A 19,611-nucleotide genomic window follows, 5' to 3' on the forward strand; every position below is an offset into this window, starting at 1 on the left:
TTTGCCAGAAAGCATGAGAGTGACCCAGCTGCGATGTGGGAAAAGGTTTTGTGGTCAGATGAGACCAAGATAGAGCTTTTTGGCCAAAACTCAAAGCGCTATGTGTGGCGCAAACCTAACACTGCCCATGCCTCAAGACACACCATCCCTACAGTGAAGTATGGTGGTGGCAGCATCATGCTGTGGGGATGCTTCTCATCAGCAGGGACTGGGCATCTTGTTACAATTGAAGGAAGAATGGATGGAGCAAAATACAGGAAAATACTGCAAGAGAATCTGCTTCAGTCCGCTAAAAAACTGAAGCTTGGGAGGAAATTCACCTTTCAGCAGGACAATGATCCCAAGCACAAGGCCAAAGCAACATTGGAGTGGCTCAAGAACAAAAAGGTGAATGTCCTACAGTGGCCCAGTCAAAGTCCTGATCTCAATCCCATTGAGACTCTGTGGCACTATTTGAAAATTGAGGTCCACAAGCGTCGTCCAACCAACCTGAACAACCTGGAGCAAATCTGCCAAGAAGAATGGGCCAAAATCACTCCGACACTGTGTGCAAAGCTGGTACATACTTACCCCAAAAGACTTAAAGCTGTTATTGCAGCGAAAGGTGGCTCTACCAAATATTAATGTGTGGGGGTTGAATACTTATGCAAGCAAGATATTTCAGTTTATTTTTCTTAAAAATATTTCCCAACATAAAACCAATGTCACCTTACAATAATTGATTTTGAGTTTAAGTGTTTTAAAATAAAATATCGAACAGAACGAAATTTCAATGTACCATTTGTAATTCAGTAATATGAGAGAATTGGTCAGGGGTCTGAATACTTTTGCAAGGCTCTGTGTGTGTGTGTGTGTGTGTGTGTGTGTGTGTATATTTATATATATATATATATATATATATATATATATATATATATATATATATATATATATATATATATATATATATATATATATATATATATATATATTATATATATATATATATGTATATATATATATATATATATCATATATATCCCATATAATATATGATATATATATATATATACATATATATCATATATAGGATATATATATCATATATTATATATATACATATATATGATATATATATATATTATATGTATATATATATATATATATATATATATATATATATATATATATATATATATATGTATATATATATTTATGTATATATATATATATATATATATATAATACATATATTATCTACATATATATATATATATATATATCTATATATCTATATATATATATATATCAGTATAAGCATTATTTATTTTTATTTAAAATCTTTGCCTTAGTCAAGTTTTTCCTCGATCCTGAAGGTGTTGAAGTTGCTGTTTTTTTTTTCATAGACTACTGTATACAGTTTTAAAGGATTTGACTTCTTTTTTTAATATATACAGCTGAGACTGACTGTGGTTGAAGCTCTGGGCCCTATGAGTCACCTGATGGCCCATGATAAGCTGGAGGAGCAGCTGCCCAGACTGATCCCAGCCATCCTGTCTCTGTACAAGAAGAATACAGAGCACTACATCATTAGCAAGGTATTTTTCTGTCTACTGAGACACTGTTTCTTCCATTAGGAATGAGGTGTTGCTGGCTTACTAGGTGCTGCATGTTCCTTTGATGGCCAGTCCTGCTTTGTGTTTGCATGCACCAAATCCCACCTGCCAGCACCTTGTCATGCTGTGGAGTAGAGTGGTGCTTCATTTCCAAAAACCATTTCAAGACGACGTGGGGCCATACAAAGGCCATTCCCATTGTTTCACAGGACATTGGTCTGCAGTAGCAGTGAAGAAATACACCTTTATCTAGTTACCCTTCCCCTTGAGTACTGTAAGCTGAATGTATTACTGAAACGATCACTGTGTAGAACCGCCTCCATTCGCTTCCAGGTAAGCCATCTGTTCGTTGTGTGTTAGTCCTCGGGTTACTGCTTTTAATATCCAATATTGATAGGTTTTGTTGTAGGAAAAGACGTATTGTTTTTTAATTGCTACAAAGTTTCACTACTTATGACTGAGTTTTTTTCCTAAGATCAGGACGAAGGCAGATCCAAACATACCATTCTATGTGGCGCGTTACTGTGTGAAGATGCAGCTTGGTAAAGGGTTTTTCTTGGTAGAATGTGTGTTTCAGATGATTCCGTCCTGTATCAATGATCTGTGGCTGTGCTGTCTTTTATTTAGAGCCTGTGTCAGGTTTTGGATGCCTCTGTGAATATGGGCAGTCGCTTGCTGGAGACACAGCTTGATAATCTACTGGGTGCCATGCACCAGCAGGTAACTGTTTATTCACTGTGACCTGTGGGAATTGTGTTTTTCTTTTTTAATGAAGCCTGCCTATACTGTATCATGAATAACTATACTGAGCTTGCACCAGACTTATTCATGCACGATTTCATGATTAGTTCACGCACACACACACACCTACACAAGGTAATGCATGGCTCGGGCAGTGGAACACGCTTCCGATGCAGAGAGATTCAGGTATAGGTGTTGGAAGCGGTCGTCCTGGTTTATGAAAAAGTAGCCAATACTGATCTTGCTGTTTTACTACTAAAAAAATACATGCAACTATGTGTTTATTCAAGCATTCATGCAGGCATGCATACATCTATGCATACGTACATACATAGATATATATGGTGTGGGGGATTTGCTTTGAGGAAAAATCAAATGAAATATTATTGTGTTCTGTTGTACTAATTCAATAGCAGTCACTCTGAGCCAGTGAGTTGTAGAGTGTAACTTCTATTTTTTGTGTTTGTTGTGCCAATGGTGGTGCAAAGTGTCTGTTTCCAAAGTAGTTGTCTTTTGTTTTTTTTAACCCCAGTTCTTGTCTAAAACAGTGGTGGCCATTGTTGGACATGAATCAGTAATTCAGTTTCTCCTTTAGGTCTGTGCTCCTGTGGACTATAACAATCCACCAACTGTGAAAAACCATAATGAGATCCTGCGCTGCTTCAGCATCCTAGGTATGCTGTTCAGCTCTTAGTTCAGTCATTCAGGCACATGCATGTGATGCTTAGTCATAGTCAGCTGACAGGGCTGTTTGTACAAAGTCATGTGCCTAAATCACAGTGTAGCAGGCAGTCATTCACAATCACTTTAGGAACTGCATGTTTTACTGTCTGGAGTGTGTTTGTTACTTAAAAGAAATGTTTGGAACTTATTTTATATATGAAAAAAGATCACTAAGGTTTACATACAGTATGTGCCCGTATAGTGGTTTAGTAATCTTTAATTAATGAAGGATGTTTCACAGTAGATTTGCACACGTGCTGTATTCTGAGAATGATTTAATCTAAACAGACATTCCATTTAAACAGGGAAATACACTCTCCTATGACAAGTGTTGACTGGGTTTTTTTTTTTCTCTCCTTTCAACAGCGAATACTTTTCCTGACCGCTTGACAGGCTTTGTGCTCCAAAGACTGGATAATAGCAACGAGCGCAATCGAATAGGGAGCCTGTCAGTGCTGCGGCACCTCATCAATTCAACCAGTACACATGCGCTTTCAGCTCCTCCCCTATCTCGCTGCTTTTCTTGTCTCTCTTATATTGTTTAAAGTATATATATATATAAAAGTTGAAGGTTTCCTTTTTATTTTAAGTACATTTGATAAAAGTTTACCATAGTAAAATCATAGCAAAGAGTAATAAAGCATGTTGAAAGCATGGTAAAGCACAGGTAAGCTATGGCAAGCCAGTATTAAACGTATCATATTGGTACCATAACCATGGAAAAAGCCTTTTAACGTTTGCAAATGTCACGTTTTACCAAATGGTGTGGCACGTGTTGCAAATACTGCTCAATGACGATCCCTGCTAGGGTTACATTCACATAAAGTTTACACAGATTAGGCTCGGACAGATAAAAAAAAAAAAAAAAGATATACATTTTAAATATATATTTTTTGTCTTTTCTTTTCAGCTTCTATAATGGAGATGAAGAAGCCCCTGGTCCTTGCCACTATGAGGCAACCACTGCAGGACAACAGCAACAAGGTAACATTACGCAGGACAACAGCAACAAGGTAACATTACGCAGGACAACAGCAACAAGGTAACATTACGCAGGACAACAGCAACAAGGTAACATTACGCAGGACAACAGCAACAAGGTAACATTACGCAGGACACAGCAACAAGGTAACATTACGCAGGACAACAGCAACAAGGTAACATTACGCAGGACAACAGCAACAAGGTAACATTACGCAGGACAACAGCAACAAGGTAACATTACGCAGGACAACAGCAACAAGGTAACATTACGCAGGACAACAGCAACAAGGTAACATTACGCAGGACACAGCAACAAGGTAACATTACGCAGGACAACAGCAACAAGGTAACATTACGCAGGGCACAGCAACAAGGTAACATTACACAGGACACAGCAACAAGGTAACATTACGCAGGACACAGCAACAAGGTAACATTACGCAGGACACAGCAACAAGGTAACATTACGCAGGGCACAGCAACAAGGTAACATTACGCAGGACACAGCAACAAGGTAACATTACGCAGGACAACAGCAACAAGGTAACATTACGCAGGACACAGCAACAAGGTAACATTACGCAGGACACAGCAACAAGGTAACATTACGCAGGACACAGCAACAAGGTAACATTACGCAGGACAACAGCAACAAGGTAACATTACGCAGGGCACAGCAACAAGGTAACATTACACAGGACACAGCAACAAGGTAACATTACGCAGGGCACAGCAACAAGGTAACATTACACAGGACACAGCAACAAGGTAACGTGAAACCAGAGTTCTTGGTGCAATGGTTTGCAAAGCTTTGCTGCTGGAACGAACCGACTTGATCTTTCTTACCCCGAGGAATGTGGAAGGCAGTGCTATTGCATATAGAAAAGCAGTTTCGTTTGAGGGCCTTTTAATGTTAAAAAAAAAAAAAAAAAAATCTGTTACACAAACTGAGCACCAACACCAACTGTCACCAACAAAGTGCTTCTGAAAATAAGTAGTTAGTGCTGTCATTGCATTTGTACTTCCTGCATTCATTCAGTTCTTATTGTACATATCTGCAAGTTGACTACACTATTTGTATGTCGTTTATTACATGTATTTTTTCCTGTTGCAAACGTGTTGTCTGATTTGTTGCTTTTAAGAAAAAGAAAAAAGTTTTTCTTACTTGGCTAATATGAACCTTTGATAATCTTTCACCTACTAGATGTTGCCCTTACTGCCATCTTCTATGTAGAATGACACTTGTTTTTTTTTTTCTCGTCGGATCCTTTGATCCACTCCACAGGTGAAGAAAGTGATAGTTCAGGTTATCAGCGCTATGGCCCATCATGGATACCTGGAGCTGGAGGGTGGAGATGTGCTTGTGAAGTACATCGTCCAACACTGCGCCCTCCCCGACAGTGTGAATGTAAGTAATTCTCTCTGCATTGATCAGTGTATCACACACTGCTCCCTCCTCGACAGTGTGAATGTACAGTAATCCACTCCGCACTGATCAGTGTATCACACACTGCTCCCTCCGACAGTGTGAACGTACAGTAATCCACTCTGCACTGATCGGTGTATCACACACTGCTCCCTCCTCGACAGTGTGAATGTACAGTAATCCACTCCGCACTGATCAGTGTATCACACACTGCTCCCTCCGACAGTGTGAACGTACAGTAATCCACTCTGCACTGATCGCTCCCTCCGACAGTGTGAACGTACAGTAATCCACTCTGCACTGATCGGTGTATCACACACTGCTCCCTCCTCGACAGCGTGAATGTAAGTAATCCACTCTGCACTGATCAGTCTACCACATGAGCTGGAGGGGCACTGCAGTGCAGACAAACCTGAAAGCAACTGTGATCTGTAATGTGGGGATCAAAATCGCATGCCTGTTGCTTGTGAACCGAAATGTGAGTTGTTATTTTTTCTATCCTAAAAAAAAAGTAAAACAAATAGACTTGTGTTGCATAGCAGATTCACCCATTCCAGGTTTTACTACGAGATTGATTAGCCCCAGTACATAGGTAACGATCTCAGGTCTGTGATTTAAACTTTTAGTAAAAGCAGGAGTGGATCAAACTGCTAAGCAACGGGAGTCTTCTTTCCATCCCGAGTGTGATTTGTCAGATGGAAGTAGATTCGTGTTCAGTTCTGCTCATTATTTCTGTTTTTATTTCAGCGCAACCGTCTACCCTCGGACCCAGAGGATGTTACTAACGAATCTCTCCGGGGCATGTGTGAGAACACCCTACACCTGTTTACTACCACCGTGGGAAGGATGGCTGATGTAAGGCCTTCTCTTTGACTGCCATTTTTATAATGTTTTTGGCAAGTTGTTTTTCAAATATTGAGGATGGAAAAAAGCCCCCCATTGCATTTCAGTTCAGTCCATTCCTGGTTTCATTAGGAGTTGCACCAATTGTACTGTAGTGTGTCTCTCCTTCTTTTTCTATCAGATCCTATGGCCAGGCTTGCTTGAGTATATGACACCAGTGCAGTACACCAATGCTATGACACCTCTGTGCAAGAGTCTCATTTTGCTGGGTAACAAGAAGAAATCAGCAAAGGACACCAGCTTCATGATTGATTTCAATGGGCAAGGTTTGTGCAATGAGATCTACTGGTAATTCAACTCTCACCAGAGACAGGATAGATGATAATTGTAATGAGCATTTGTTTTACTGCTCCTTTGCTCCAGGGCCATGTATGGCACTGTAGTGTGTGTGTGTTATTTTTTAAATTTTGTTCGTGTTTTTTTTTTTTTTTTTTTTTTGTTTTTTTTTTTTTTTTTTTTTTTTTTTTGGTCACCCCAAACCAACTTATTTACAAAAGGTATCTACTGCCACATATTCTACATTATTAACTGAGACCTTTCATATTTATTTATTTACTTATTCATTTATTTAATTTTAAAATGTTATTTCTGATACTGTAATAGTCTGGTTATTTTGTTCCTGCATTCAGGTCTCATTTTGTGTCTTTCAGTTAGTCTTCCTACACCGTATGTACTGATGACAAGGCTGCTGGTAAGTAGAAGCACTCTTACGCGTTGAAATGTCTTATTGGTGTTATAAAAGTTATGATGACGACTGTGATCCGCACAGTAACTGGGTGTGGGTGTTTCTGCTCTGCAGGTCAATGCCTCTTTCCCATTCCGAGGCCGAGGTCGCGGTGCCCCATCTCTTAACCTGCTCGGAGTCTTGGGCCCCAACATCCATTCAAACACAGAGAGGCTATGGGGAGAAGAGATCCCTGCGTTAGGGCAGTACCTTGAAGGTAACGGCTGATCCATCAGGGCACCTTTGTTTCTCTCAGTCCATATATACATATATAACAGCCATCAAAAGGCACTGTACAATCAACCCTTCCAGTATGTGGAAAACCTTACTTTTTTTTGGTATTTCCCGAAAATGATTTTGATTGTGTCCAGTTTTCTCTCTCCAGTATATATATCTGTATAGCCATTGTAAGACTCCACTGACTGCCAGTGGATTATGAATGGGCCCTTAGTGTTTATGGGCTCTGCTTCATCATTGCACATTGTGCCGCCTGTCTATCTAAGGACCTCTGTTGTGTTTTTAAATAATAATACTGTCCCAATTTTTAACTAGCTTGTTGTGTCTTATTTTAATTGTTTTCAGAATCAACTGTCGAATCAATAGATATGAAGAAGTGGGAGGAAAGCCTGCTTGAGGTACATGAGGGCTTAAACCTTGGAATTGATGGAGATTAAGGAGTCTCGAAACATCTCAGCTAGTAGCAGGCACATGAGCCAAGGCCAGTGATTTGTAACTTGACACTACTGGGGTTTTTTTTTGTTTCTCGTCCTAATTTTGGTGCACAGTACCTGTGTCAAAGTAGTTCTCTTTTATTGTTTTACTGCAGTTCTTGTCCAAAACTGTGGTGGCCATTTCCGATGACAGATGGACCTGTGGGCTGGTAATGGAGATGACCAAATACCTCCCCAGCTACAACCTCTTCTTGGAAGAGAAGGTGAGGCTCTTTTTACATGCAGTGGCAGTGAGATGCTCCCTTGTGGTTTTTTTCCAGGTAAAGCCTTGTTCACGGTGAAGTGGTCAATTACTGTACTGTATCGAGGCTCGTCACTATTTCACTGTCGTTGATATTTGATGTGTTACTGTTTTAACCCATGAAGTGCCACTGTCCTCTACTGTAAAATATATGCTGCTTGTAGAGCCCACACAGATTGGTATGATCATTTGAAGGTTGTAAAAGTATTGTCTGTGGGTTACAGCATTTGGAAATACTTTTTTTTAGGGATTCTTTGTGTGTTTAACTGGCATTTTAACTTGTTATTTAAATGTTCTCTAACTATTGTTATGATAACTTACTATTTTGTTTACTGCAAAAGTCTAAATGCAAATACTTAATTCTGCAAATATAGCCCATCAGATGCTTTTATGACACTGCAATATAAAATACGAAACTGAAGCCTAAAAATGAAACATTCTTGTAAAAATGAAACATCACCAGCAGTGATGATAAAGCTCAGTTTTCTATGTATTGAGCTTCACAGCCAGCATGAAATTTCACTGCTCTGATTACGGGCGTGTCTAACTAAACTGTCCTCAAAACAGAACACAGCCGTTTGTAGCCAAAACTAATCATTTAAAGAAAGAAGAAATCTGTGAAGAAATATCAATTTTTTAGAATGTATCAAATTACGTAACTACAGCTTGTGTTCTGTTTTTGTTTTTTTCAAAGAAATGTATTTGGTATTTAATTTAATGGTAGAGAAATAACGAGGAAAAACTGTACATTCGTATTGAAGAATCCGGTATTCATAGACTTTATTTTGAAACCACAGAGTTTCCTCTACAAGTGTATTGGAGTGACTCTCCGGCAGTCCTTCAACAAAGATGTGGTTCGGACACAGCTGCATGAGATACTGGTGATCGCACGCCATAGTGACCTCATCGAGAGAGAGGTAAAGTACAACCAAACACTACAGCAAAGCACACCGCACTGCATAGTGACCTCATTGAGAGAGAGGTGAAGCACAACCAAACACTACAGCAAAGCACACCGCACTGCATAGTGACATTGAGAGAGGTGAAGCACAACCAAACACTACAGCAAAGCACACCGCACTGCATAGTGACCTCATTGAGAGAGAGGTGAAGCACAACCAAACACTACAGCAAAGCACACCGCACTGCATAGTGACATTGAGAGAGGTGAAGCACAACCAAACACTACAGCAAAGCACACCGCACTGCATAGTGACATTGAGAGTGAAGCACAACCAACACTACAGCAAAGCACACCGCACTGCATAGTGAAGCACACCGCACAAAGCACACCGCACTGCATAGTGACCCCATTGAGAGAGGTAAAGCACACCGCACTGCATAGTGACCCCATTGAGAGAGGTAAAGCACACCGCACTGCATAGTGACCCCATTGAGAGAGGTAAAGCACACCGCACTGCATAGTGACCCCATTGAGAGAGGTAAAGCACACCGCACTGCATAGTGACCCCATTGAGAGAGGTGAAGCACACCGCACTGCATAGTGACCTCATTGAGAGAGAGATAAAGCACACCGCACTGCATAGTGACCTCATTGAGAGAGAGGTAAAGCACATACAGTTCTCTTGTCTTCCAAATGTGTACCTGTGGCAGAGCAAAGCTCTGCCCTTTTTAAATTGGCAGGGATGGCGTTAATTTCCCCTACCTGCCTGGGTTTATTATTTTCAGGTGGCTGGGGTTGATTAGTTGATTAGGTTAATTAACGATCAATCAGCGCCCAGCCACCTGACATAAAAGGAGGCCTCTGCTTCTCATTTGAGAGGAGGGAGCTGAGGAAGCAGGTTGGTGTTTGTTGGTTTTTTGTATTTGTGAATCCAGTGAAGGCATTGCCCAGCCTGGAAACCTTTATTTTTGTGAGTTTTGTTTTTACTTTATTTGTGTTTGAATAGCTGTTATTTTGCCATTGTGCCCTTTTATTTTGTGTTAATTTATAATATATATTTTTTTTTTGAACTGCAGTCTGTCTCTGGGCCTCTAGCCCCTCACCAGCCTGCCACATTTGGTGTAAGAAGTGGGATATAGCGAGGAGGCTCGGAGCAGTACTGCAGCGTTTTTTTTTTTTTTTTTTTGATAAATTAGAAAAAAAAAACAAAAAAAAAAACCCACAAACACCAACCTGCTTCCTCAGCTCCCTCCTCTCAAATGAGAAGCAGAGGCCTCCTTTTATGTCAGGTGGCTGGGCGCTGATTGATCGTTAATCCCGCATGCTTGTTTTCTTACAGTCTCATCCAGAGTAAAGATATCAAAACCAGAGAATTTCAGAATGTTATGGCTATGATTATGCTTATTACCTAGTATTATTGCAAAATGTTTGTGTCCAAATACAAACATTGATAGACCATCCATAACTAGAAGACTGTCAATGGTAGTATATGCTGTATACCATCACTAAAAGAAACATACAACTATTTGACAAACAAACATTTAGACTAGATGTCTTATGTCTTCATTTGAAAAAGTTTTAGTTTAAACTTTTGTCACAGAATGTTGTAATTTTCATTTAGTATTACTTCAAGAATAGCGAATAGTGTTACCGGTTTTAATATTAGACAATTGTTTTCTACTATTTTCCATGTTTGCTCAATATAAAGTGTGGCATTTCTGAAAATGTAAGATTTGAAACTGCCATCATACAATATTTTGAGACCCCATCGGAAAGCATAGTTTATACCATGAATGTATGTTTTTTGTTCTTTTGTAGTGTTCCATGGTTAATGCACTGTTTAAATAGCTTCAAGAGGACGGTGTGCTTTAGTCCTTTAGTTGCCCAGATGCATTGCGTATTGAAATGAAGGGTCTTGTGATAGCTGGATTACAGAGCAGGCTCTTTCTCTTGCAGATACTGTTTTTTCATCTGCATTCTAAACCCTGTTTGTCTTAGAAATCAATGTAACTCCATACTGTATTGAGCATCAAAAGAAATGTATCACTTATATTTTGATAAAATTCTCTAGATGTGATCAAAAAATGACAATCTGTTTTAGAGCAGGTGCAGTGACTTTGTATTGTGCTGATTAACAATTGACATCACGAAGATGCTGCAAAATGATCCGTCGATCTTGGGCAGCTGTTGTGACTCTTGGTCTCCCAGTTTGTGGCCTGTCATTGACAGAGTGTGTCTGGTTATACCGTCTCGCCAGGTTTGAAATTGCTGGCTGTGAGCTCCCAAGACGGCGAGCCACAGTATGCTGCCCTAGTCCAGCCTCCAACATGATTGCATGAAGGCGCTGCTCTGTTTTTTTTTCTTTCTTTTTTTTGGTGATTTTCTTTATTGCTTTTATTTAGCTTTGCAATTCAACAGCTGAAATCACTCCATTTCCAGTGTCCAATCAACCGTCTAACTAATTAGGTGATTAAGTGCATATGCTTCAGTGATAGTCACACAAGTGTATCATGGTCAAGGATGAATGTTTGAGTGATTAAAAAAGAAACCAAAAACGTTTTGTCAATGTCCATCGTTTATATACCTTATTTGTTTTCAAGAATACATGTATTATAGTAGTGATAAGTTTCTTTTGTTGCTCACAAACTCTCTGAAAATGCTTGTCATGTGTAGGCTGCTTGTGGAGCCAACACAGGTGTGTGTGATCATGTGGAATATGGAAAAATATTGTCTGTGGGTTGCATCATTTGGAAATACTTTTTTAGGGAATCGCAGTCGGTATTGGACTGTGTGCCAGTAGCCACCTTGATGAAACTTTGGAAAAACTTGCTGATTTTGGGAAGTCTGACATCTTCAGGAAAGCTTCAGGAATATTTGGCCTTCTTAAGGTAGGTTGCTCTTTGGACTTCTCTCAGCTATAAAACTGGAAAGAAACTGGGCCTTTTATGGTAATTTAACAGTTGGGTTATCCTCAATAAGAAAGGATGTTTTACAGTCAGGGTTCTCCCCAGGAATTCTTTACAGCCGGGCGGTAGACCATTATAGCCGGGAGCACTTTTAACGGAAAAGTAAACTTGCCTTACCATAACTATATAATACAACAAAGAATTTGAATAATGTGTTGCCTTTTGTGACTATATCTGGTTCGCTTTTTTCTAAGCTAAATGTTCTTTTTCATTGTGTTAAATGACCGTACTGATTCAGGCACTCTACAATTTGACTGGGGAAAGGTAATGTAGGGTTATTGGAGTTCACAAAAAAAACTGAAACCTTTTCACTTCCTTTTTAGCTTAATTATTGAGCTTATTGCTTCATTTAAATTGTTTTCTTTGTTCAGTTTTCAGGGCATTTTGTTAATGCACATCTATTTTTGTTTTTCGCTGTTCTATATTTTTTGAATGCAGCTGTTTATTTTAACCTTATATATTTTTTTTTTTTACACAACAGTACTCACATTTTGGTCACCATCAGAACTGTTGCACGAAACCGCAGGGTAATAATCCAACACCTCTGCACTTAAGCATTTGTATGTCACCTGACAAGCGTTTGAAAATAACTGGTTATTTTTTTAGCAGTCATTTTTAACGTTTTAGCCTCTCAAAGAGCTTAACACAGAAAACCCGCCCCTTCAACTCTCTGACTGGTTAAATGTTGTGTCAAGAAGTAACACGGCTATCATGTGGTTCCAATAGTTTTTTTTGTTTTGTTTTGTTTTTTCATCACCCAGCAACATGCAAGTGATCTAGTTGGCTAGACGCACAGTCAATCCTTACTATTAAAGGCACAGTAGCATCTGCAGGACGGGCAGATCGGGTTTTTTGAGCCGGGTGGCGACAGCCTGAAAAGGCCTGGGGAGAACCCTGCAGTGCAATATGTGTGACACTATTGCCTGTTGAAATGTAGCTCAAATGCAAATGGCCAGCCTGGTTTCTGTAAAACAAAATTCTCATGCAGATACCTGCAAAAAACAACATTCTGCTTATTTAGTTTTTTGGTAGGGTGGGGGTTGCTGTCTCCTCCTAGTGTCCTTTTTGTAGAACTACATTAGGAGTTTAGAATGCACTTAATGTAGCAGAAAGGAAAATCATTTTTAACAGATTTAACCTCTTATTACCAGTATACTAAAACTTCCTATAAGGTTTGTATAACATTGAATTCAACCAACAACTTGTTAATTGCAGGATTGTGAATAATTTGCATTAGATCTGCTCAGTGACTATAGTCACAAATATTGTCCTTCAAAAACCTTTTTGACCTCGGTTACACTTTTTAAAAATTTTGTATGTATTTTTTTTTATTACAAAATGATTTTGCCCCTGATACAACTGTTAATAGCCATGCAATATCTATCTATGAACGTGTCTCTTGTTGTTAGGACAAGAATGACATGGACATCGAGAAGCTGAAGAGCACGCTCATTTTGTGCTATGGATATGTTGCGCTACACGGCCCTGAGGACCAAATACTTGGCAGGATTGAGCCCGACATTCTGCACAGCATCAGCAAACACTTCAACACCAAGGTAGGGAACGCGTGTGTTCAATGGAGACTGGAACCATGAGTGGAGTTCCTGTTCCCTGATACAGGGGGCGCTGTGTGTTCTTCAGGGCCTGTGTATGTGTGTATGTATGTATGTATGTGTATATATATATATATATATATATATATATATATATATATATATATATATATATATATAAAAGCATGCCTCATGATCAACAATCCGCAGTGGGTTGGTCACCAAAGTTAACCTAGTGCTGATCAGGGTCTGTGAAACCGTTTCACCAAAGTTAACCTAGTGCTTATCAGGGTCTGTGAAACCAGATGTGTATTTTTCTGTTCTCCACACCAGCGAATCGGGTATCTTGCAAGAAGAATCCATTGCAGTGTTCCCCTTGCAGACAGTTCTTGATAAAAATACATTTCCTTGAGTGCAAATGTTAAGAATGTTGTTGTTTTTTGTTATGCAACACCCCCACCCCCCAATCCCAGTGATTGGTTTTAAATCTGTTACCAAACCCTGAACTCTTGTTTGAATGGAATCGCACATTGTACAAACCAAAAACATGAGGTTAGATGAATCGAGAAATTTCTTAGACAGCCTGCAAAGTGCCCGTTGCTGAGTCTTGCTGTTCATCTGTTGTAACAGGGAGCCTTGTTGTTGTAGCAGAAGGTAAGGGTAAAAACTGGTCATGGTAATGACATCAGCATGGTTTGCATATTAAACACTGAGAGTCTCTTTGTAATGTAACTGGGACACTAAAGAGGCTGTATTTGGTTAGTTTGCTAGTATCCACAGCGCAAAGAATTAGAAAGCAGTTTGGCTATATATTCTAACAACTGTCAGTGGGGGAATAACGTCCAAGAGGTTCCACTATAATATGCATGCGGTTGTAAAAGTGTGACGTACTAAACAATGTTCACTACCTGTTATTTGTTAAATGCAAGAAGAATGAACATTTCTGTGCAATATGCCAAAGGAAGCCCCTTTTAAGTTAAGCAAAAAAATACAAAATGCAAAGTTAGTGGGATTTACAACATTGTTTAAAATCTGGAAATTAAATTGCCATTTTACTATTTAAACACTGTAGCTTGCACATTTTTGTGAAAAAAAATAAAAATAAATGTGAATTGTGAATTGTAAACTGCTTGTCACTTTTATGTTGTGCAGGTTCTGGGGATAAAAGTAGAGACCAAGGTACAGTGACAGGAAATGCATATGCTTGTTTTCATTACAATCTAAATCTCTTATCAATTGCTTTCTAAATCTTGGTGTGAGGCTAGCGGGATCTGAAGCAGGTAGGCACCTTCTGAGCTGCATCAAATTCCCTTTCTGAAGAACCCATTAGCTATGCTGTCTGCAGGTCTTTCACACAGCGTAGAAGTGCGAATCAGAGGCAGCGTGCAGCTGTTCACAAAGGATTGTCTTGGTCTTTGGGGAAAATGTAGTGCGAATGAGAATCCCAGTGACTGTCTTGCTTGTTACTTGGGAGCTCAATAACAAGATAGGATGCACTCTTCCAATATAAATTGAATAATAAAAAAAAAATACAAAATGACTCATCAGTAATGCGTTAAGGCTCTGTTGTTCCACCAGGTCTCTGAAGCAGAGCCAGTAGATTGAGAATAAACTCCCAAAGGGCTTGCAGAGAGGAAGACATTTCATGCAGCTCAGATAGTTGCGCTGGAAAGAAAGTCCGTTTTACTGTTTGACTAACCCAATCAATTACAAATTTCACTCTTTGCTACTAACCTAAAGTTGCCTCTTTTTTGTAAATTGTTCTTTATTACAGCAATGTCTTTATTTGGTCCATTCGTTTACTCTCAGAAGGCATACGCTCTGTTTTTATGATGTGAACAGTGTGGTAAATGAATAGTGATGTTCCTTGGCCACCCCCTTTGCTGCTGTTTTTCCACAGGGATAGGGTTACTATATGACTACATGTACACGAGGATAGTTTCACACTTCACGCTTTTCATCTTGCACCGCAGTGCATTCTGGTAAGTGTAGTCATGCTGTGAAAAGTACCTGAGACACATAACCCGTACCAGAATTCATTGTGATGTGAGTTGAAAAGCTTGGTAACCCTACACAGAGGTGATTTATTAGCTTACTAAAACATACAATAAAACATTCCCTCTAACAAGCTAACAAAATAATCCAGTAAAGATTTCATCCAGTAAATTTTACCTAAAATATTTTCTTAATTTTCCTGGATAAAAAAAAAAAAAAAAACCAGCACACACGTTTTAGATTTTAGTGAAGAATAAAATATACCTTGTGGAGATTTCAGCATTCTGCTTCAACTGAACACTCTGAATAATGTTTCCCAGACACAACTCATCTGCTCCATGCTGTCTGTCCTTCTCAATAGTGCTCCTGCAAGGGCAGAACTGAAAACATGTGCAAAGATGTTCTGCATTTTACTCATTGTGATGAAAACATAAACAAAATATGAAATACATGTTTACCATCAGCTGTTCCTTTTTCTTACAGGAACATTTGAGATCTCCAAATTGATTGTAATACATGTTGGTTAAGATTGTACTGGAATTACTTTGTAGCAATTGCTTGTCTGGTTTATTGCGATGAGTTTTTAACTGATGGGTTTCCCTTTTGTGAGGAGCACTTGCCTATCGCCTGACTGCTCACACCTGCTGTCTGGTTGAAAAGCTTTGTGGCAGGAGGAGGAGGAGGGGGTGCTGGTGCTGATGGTGGTATAGATGGGAGCTGGTGCATCTGGTTACAGCACTTTTACTTTGGCTCAGTTTTGGGTTAAACTAACTTACACTCTTCTCCATCCCCAAATTAAATAACCCCCAAAGATCTGGAAACATGCCCCCACACTTTGTCTTTAGAATTAGTTTTAAGTCCTGCCTTGCTCTCCTGTCAAGTCAACAATAGATTCCAGTTTGACCATTTTCAGCAGTCCATTCAGCTGTCATTGAAGCCTTCGTTCCTCAGGTCCCATTCCTAAAAACACTGGGTTTCAGGTAAGGCTTTGCCTTCGTTTGGTCTAAAGGGTCCAGCTCAGGGTGTGCAAAAACTACCTGTCTATTTTTGAAATGTGTAGGACTTGACAATGAAGCTGAGCCTGATAAAGAGCATCGGTCTGATCGCTCAGGCTGGGAACGTCTGCGCCCGGAGACAGGAATACATTTTCCCTCGAAAGCAGGAATTGCTGGGTGTCATGCTGGTGAGTGTGTTTTGCATGCTGTAGAACCTCTTTCCAAGGACTTTTTAGAACTTGCAAAGAAAATGGTTACAAAGAAAAAAACAAAACAAAACAAAAAGCCCACCTGCTGGTGCTATTGAAGTGTGTAAGTGCACACTGCAGGCTGTTTGTGAGGTCAATGCATTGAGCTCAATTTTAATAGCTCTGGGTGTGTGTGTGTGTTTTTTTTTTTTATAATAATCCCAACAGGATTTCATTAAATCTGAACCACTAGATGTATTGAAGACTCCACTTCGCCAGCAGGCTATGATCACATGCGCCAATTTAGTGTATCCTTTCTTGAACAATCTGTTCACACTGTAATACTGCATGGTTCTTCAAATACCCTACTTCAGACAGTGGTGGCTATAATGAATAGAAAATACCAAACATAGCATTGTCTGAAACGGGCTGAAACAGTAAGGAGCCACATACCGCTTTCAGACTAGTGATTATTCCAGCATTAGGGAGCAAACTAAGACTGTTTTGTTCAACAATGCAACCACTTGGAAGATTGCACTAGTAAACATAGCAATAAATGGATTAACTTTGACCCTTTTACAATAGAGTTTAAAGAGGTCTAAGAATGTATAGTAGGACTGTGGTTTTTCCTTGACTTGTCACAGTAAGCTGGACCCTGTGCTGAGTGAGAATGAGAACTTTGACATGATCCGGACCTGTCTGAACACTGTGTTTGGCCTCCCCCCTGTGGAAATTGACAAGGGAAAGGATGACGAAGTCTTGGACTTGCAGCAAAGAGAGGTAATTCCTTGATTAATGTAATCCTAATAATAATGTTTTCCTCTTTTTCTTACACACTGGGGAACTTTGAAGTGGAAGTGGTATACTATATATATGAATATGCGTATATATGTGTTATATATATATATATATAAACATGTAATCAGTTTAACAGTGTAAATGCAATGATTACAAAACCAATGTTTTGGTTGTATCACTGTATTTTTTTTATTATTATTATTATTATTATTATTTAGTCATCTAGCAGACACTTTTTATCCAAAGTAACTTACAGAGACTTGGGGGTGAACTATGCTTCAAAACTGCTGCAGAGTCACTTACAATAGGACCTCAGTTTTACATCTCATTCGAAGGACAGAGTACAAGTAGGTTAAGTGACTTGCTGAGGGTCACTTGCAGTAAGTTAGTGGCTGGGGTTGAACTGGAACCTCCTGGTAACAAGACCCTTTCTTTAACCATTGGACCCCCTTTTCTTTAGCCATTGGACCACCAAGCCCCCTATAGGTGATCTCTTATTTTATTCAAAGGGCAGAAAGATGTAATACATTCATATTTACAGGAACACAGGCCAGCAGCATGTTGTCATGAAACTGAGACAGAGTAGTCTCATACCTGCAGGGAGGGCTGAGCAGGGACAACAGTTGTGTGTTTAATTAGTTTATAGAAAAGAAAAAAAAAACATTGTCATCTTTTAATAATAATGACATGTTGTTTAAATATATTAAACACCAAGGTATACCCTTTTGTAGGATGTTCTGAGACGTTACACTATATAATTAACAAAGCTCTTGGCTCAGACCATTGTGTTTGACCAATGCCAGGACCTGCTGTAGCTACAGTATTAACCGTTGCCATTCTTTTTGCTCTAGGTACTATACGGAGAGACCTTCAGGGCTCTGCAGAGTTTGCTGAAGAATGTTTTGTATCGTGACCTGAGCCCGGATGGGCTCCAAAGTATATTCAAGGTAAGCACCTTACAGGATGTATTCCAGGAAACTCTCAGAATTGAAAAGGTTTAAAGCAGAGAGGAGTGTCCAGTATTGGTGTTGGGTGGTAAAACTGTTTCTCATGGGGAAGAAAGCGAGTCCTGAAAATCACCAGTCTGGGAAAAATAGTTTCCTTTTAAAATAATGTATTAATAAAAGTGGGTCGTGTAAATTGAAAAAAACATGTACACCTCCTCCTTTTCTTATTACTGTCTGTCTGAAAGTATTGTCAGTTAAGGGATGGTAACAGGAGATCTCAGATAAGGGATGCTAACAGGAGATCTCAGATAGGGGAGATCTCAGAAAGGGATGCTAACAGGAGATCTCAGATAAGGGATGCTAACAGGAGATCTCAGATAGGGATGCTAACAGGAGATCTCAGATGGGGATGCTAACAGGAGATCTCAGATAGGGATGCTAACAGGAGATCTCAGATAAGGGATGCTAACAGGAGATCTCAGATGGGGATGCTAACAGGAGATCTCAGATAGGGATGCTAACAGGAGATCTCAGATAGGGATGCTAACAGGAGATCTAACAGGAGATCTCAGATAGGGATGCTAACAGGAGATCTCAGATAGGGGATGCTAACAGGAGATCTCAGATAGGGGATGCTAACAGGAGATCTCAGATAAGGGATGCTAACAGGAGATCTCAGATAGGGATGCTAACAGGAGATCTCAGATGGGGATGCTAACAGGAGATCTCAGATAAGGGATGCTAACAGGAGATCTCAGATGGGGATGCTAACAGGAGATCTCAGATGGGGATGCTAACAGGAGATCTCAGATAGGGATGCTAACAGGAGATCTCAGATAGGGATGCTAACAGGAGATCTCAGATAAGGGATGCTAACAGGAGATCTCAGATAGGGGATGCTAACAGGAGATCTCAGATAGGGGATGCTAACAGGAGATCTCAGATAGGGATGCTAACAGGAGATCTCAGATAGGGATGCTAACAGGAGATCTCAGATGGGGATGCTAACAGGAGATCTCAGATAAGGGATGCTAACAGGAGATCTCAGATGGGGATGCTAACAGGAGATCTCAGATGGGGATGCTAACAGGAGATCTCAGATAAGGGATGCTAACAGGAGATCTCAGATGGGGATGCTAACAGGAGATCTCAGATAGGGATGCTAACAGGAGATCTCAGATAGGGGATGCTAACAGG

The 19,611-nt window shown here is 39.7% G+C and overlaps 1 protein-coding gene across 5 annotated transcripts in view; it reads left to right on the forward strand.

The window, feature by feature from the left end:
• The window catches only part of mroh1 (maestro heat-like repeat family member 1), a 46,956-nt gene that overhangs the window by 17,447 nt on the left and 9,898 nt on the right, over positions 1 to 19,611 (forward strand). For 4 of the 5 annotated variants that reach the window (XR_005950203.1, XR_005950204.1, XM_041249159.1 and 1 more), the window contains exons 8-27: positions 1,437 to 1,577; positions 2,223 to 2,315; positions 2,932 to 3,010; positions 3,426 to 3,539; positions 3,970 to 4,043; positions 5,329 to 5,451; positions 6,217 to 6,324; positions 6,494 to 6,638; positions 7,023 to 7,063; positions 7,172 to 7,313; positions 7,679 to 7,731; positions 7,923 to 8,030; positions 8,866 to 8,985; positions 11,738 to 11,860; positions 13,348 to 13,494; positions 14,644 to 14,670; positions 16,547 to 16,669; positions 16,898 to 16,977; positions 17,314 to 17,449; positions 18,319 to 18,414. Coding sequence is in view for 3 of the 5 variants with exons in the window: in XM_041249159.1 (XP_041105093.1) it covers positions 1,437 to 1,577; positions 2,223 to 2,315; positions 2,932 to 3,010; positions 3,426 to 3,539; positions 3,970 to 4,043; positions 5,329 to 5,451; positions 6,217 to 6,324; positions 6,494 to 6,638; positions 7,023 to 7,063; positions 7,172 to 7,313; positions 7,679 to 7,731; positions 7,923 to 8,030; positions 8,866 to 8,985; positions 11,738 to 11,860; positions 13,348 to 13,494; positions 14,644 to 14,670; positions 16,547 to 16,669; positions 16,898 to 16,977; positions 17,314 to 17,449; positions 18,319 to 18,414 (2,073 nt within the window). In the remaining 2 variants the exon portion in view is untranslated. The remainder of the gene's footprint in view (positions 1 to 1,436; positions 1,578 to 2,222; positions 2,316 to 2,931; positions 3,011 to 3,425; positions 3,540 to 3,969; positions 4,044 to 5,328; positions 5,452 to 6,216; positions 6,325 to 6,493; positions 6,639 to 7,022; positions 7,064 to 7,171; positions 7,314 to 7,678; positions 7,732 to 7,922; positions 8,031 to 8,865; positions 8,986 to 11,737; positions 11,861 to 13,347; positions 13,495 to 14,643; positions 14,671 to 16,546; positions 16,670 to 16,897; positions 16,978 to 17,313; positions 17,450 to 18,318; positions 18,415 to 19,611) is intronic. The other variant, XM_041249161.1, reaches the window with a different exon arrangement.

Source organism: Polyodon spathula, chromosome 4, assembly GCF_017654505.1.
Source record: "Polyodon spathula isolate WHYD16114869_AA chromosome 4, ASM1765450v1, whole genome shotgun sequence".
Taxonomy (NCBI): Eukaryota; Metazoa; Chordata; class Actinopteri; order Acipenseriformes; family Polyodontidae; genus Polyodon; species Polyodon spathula.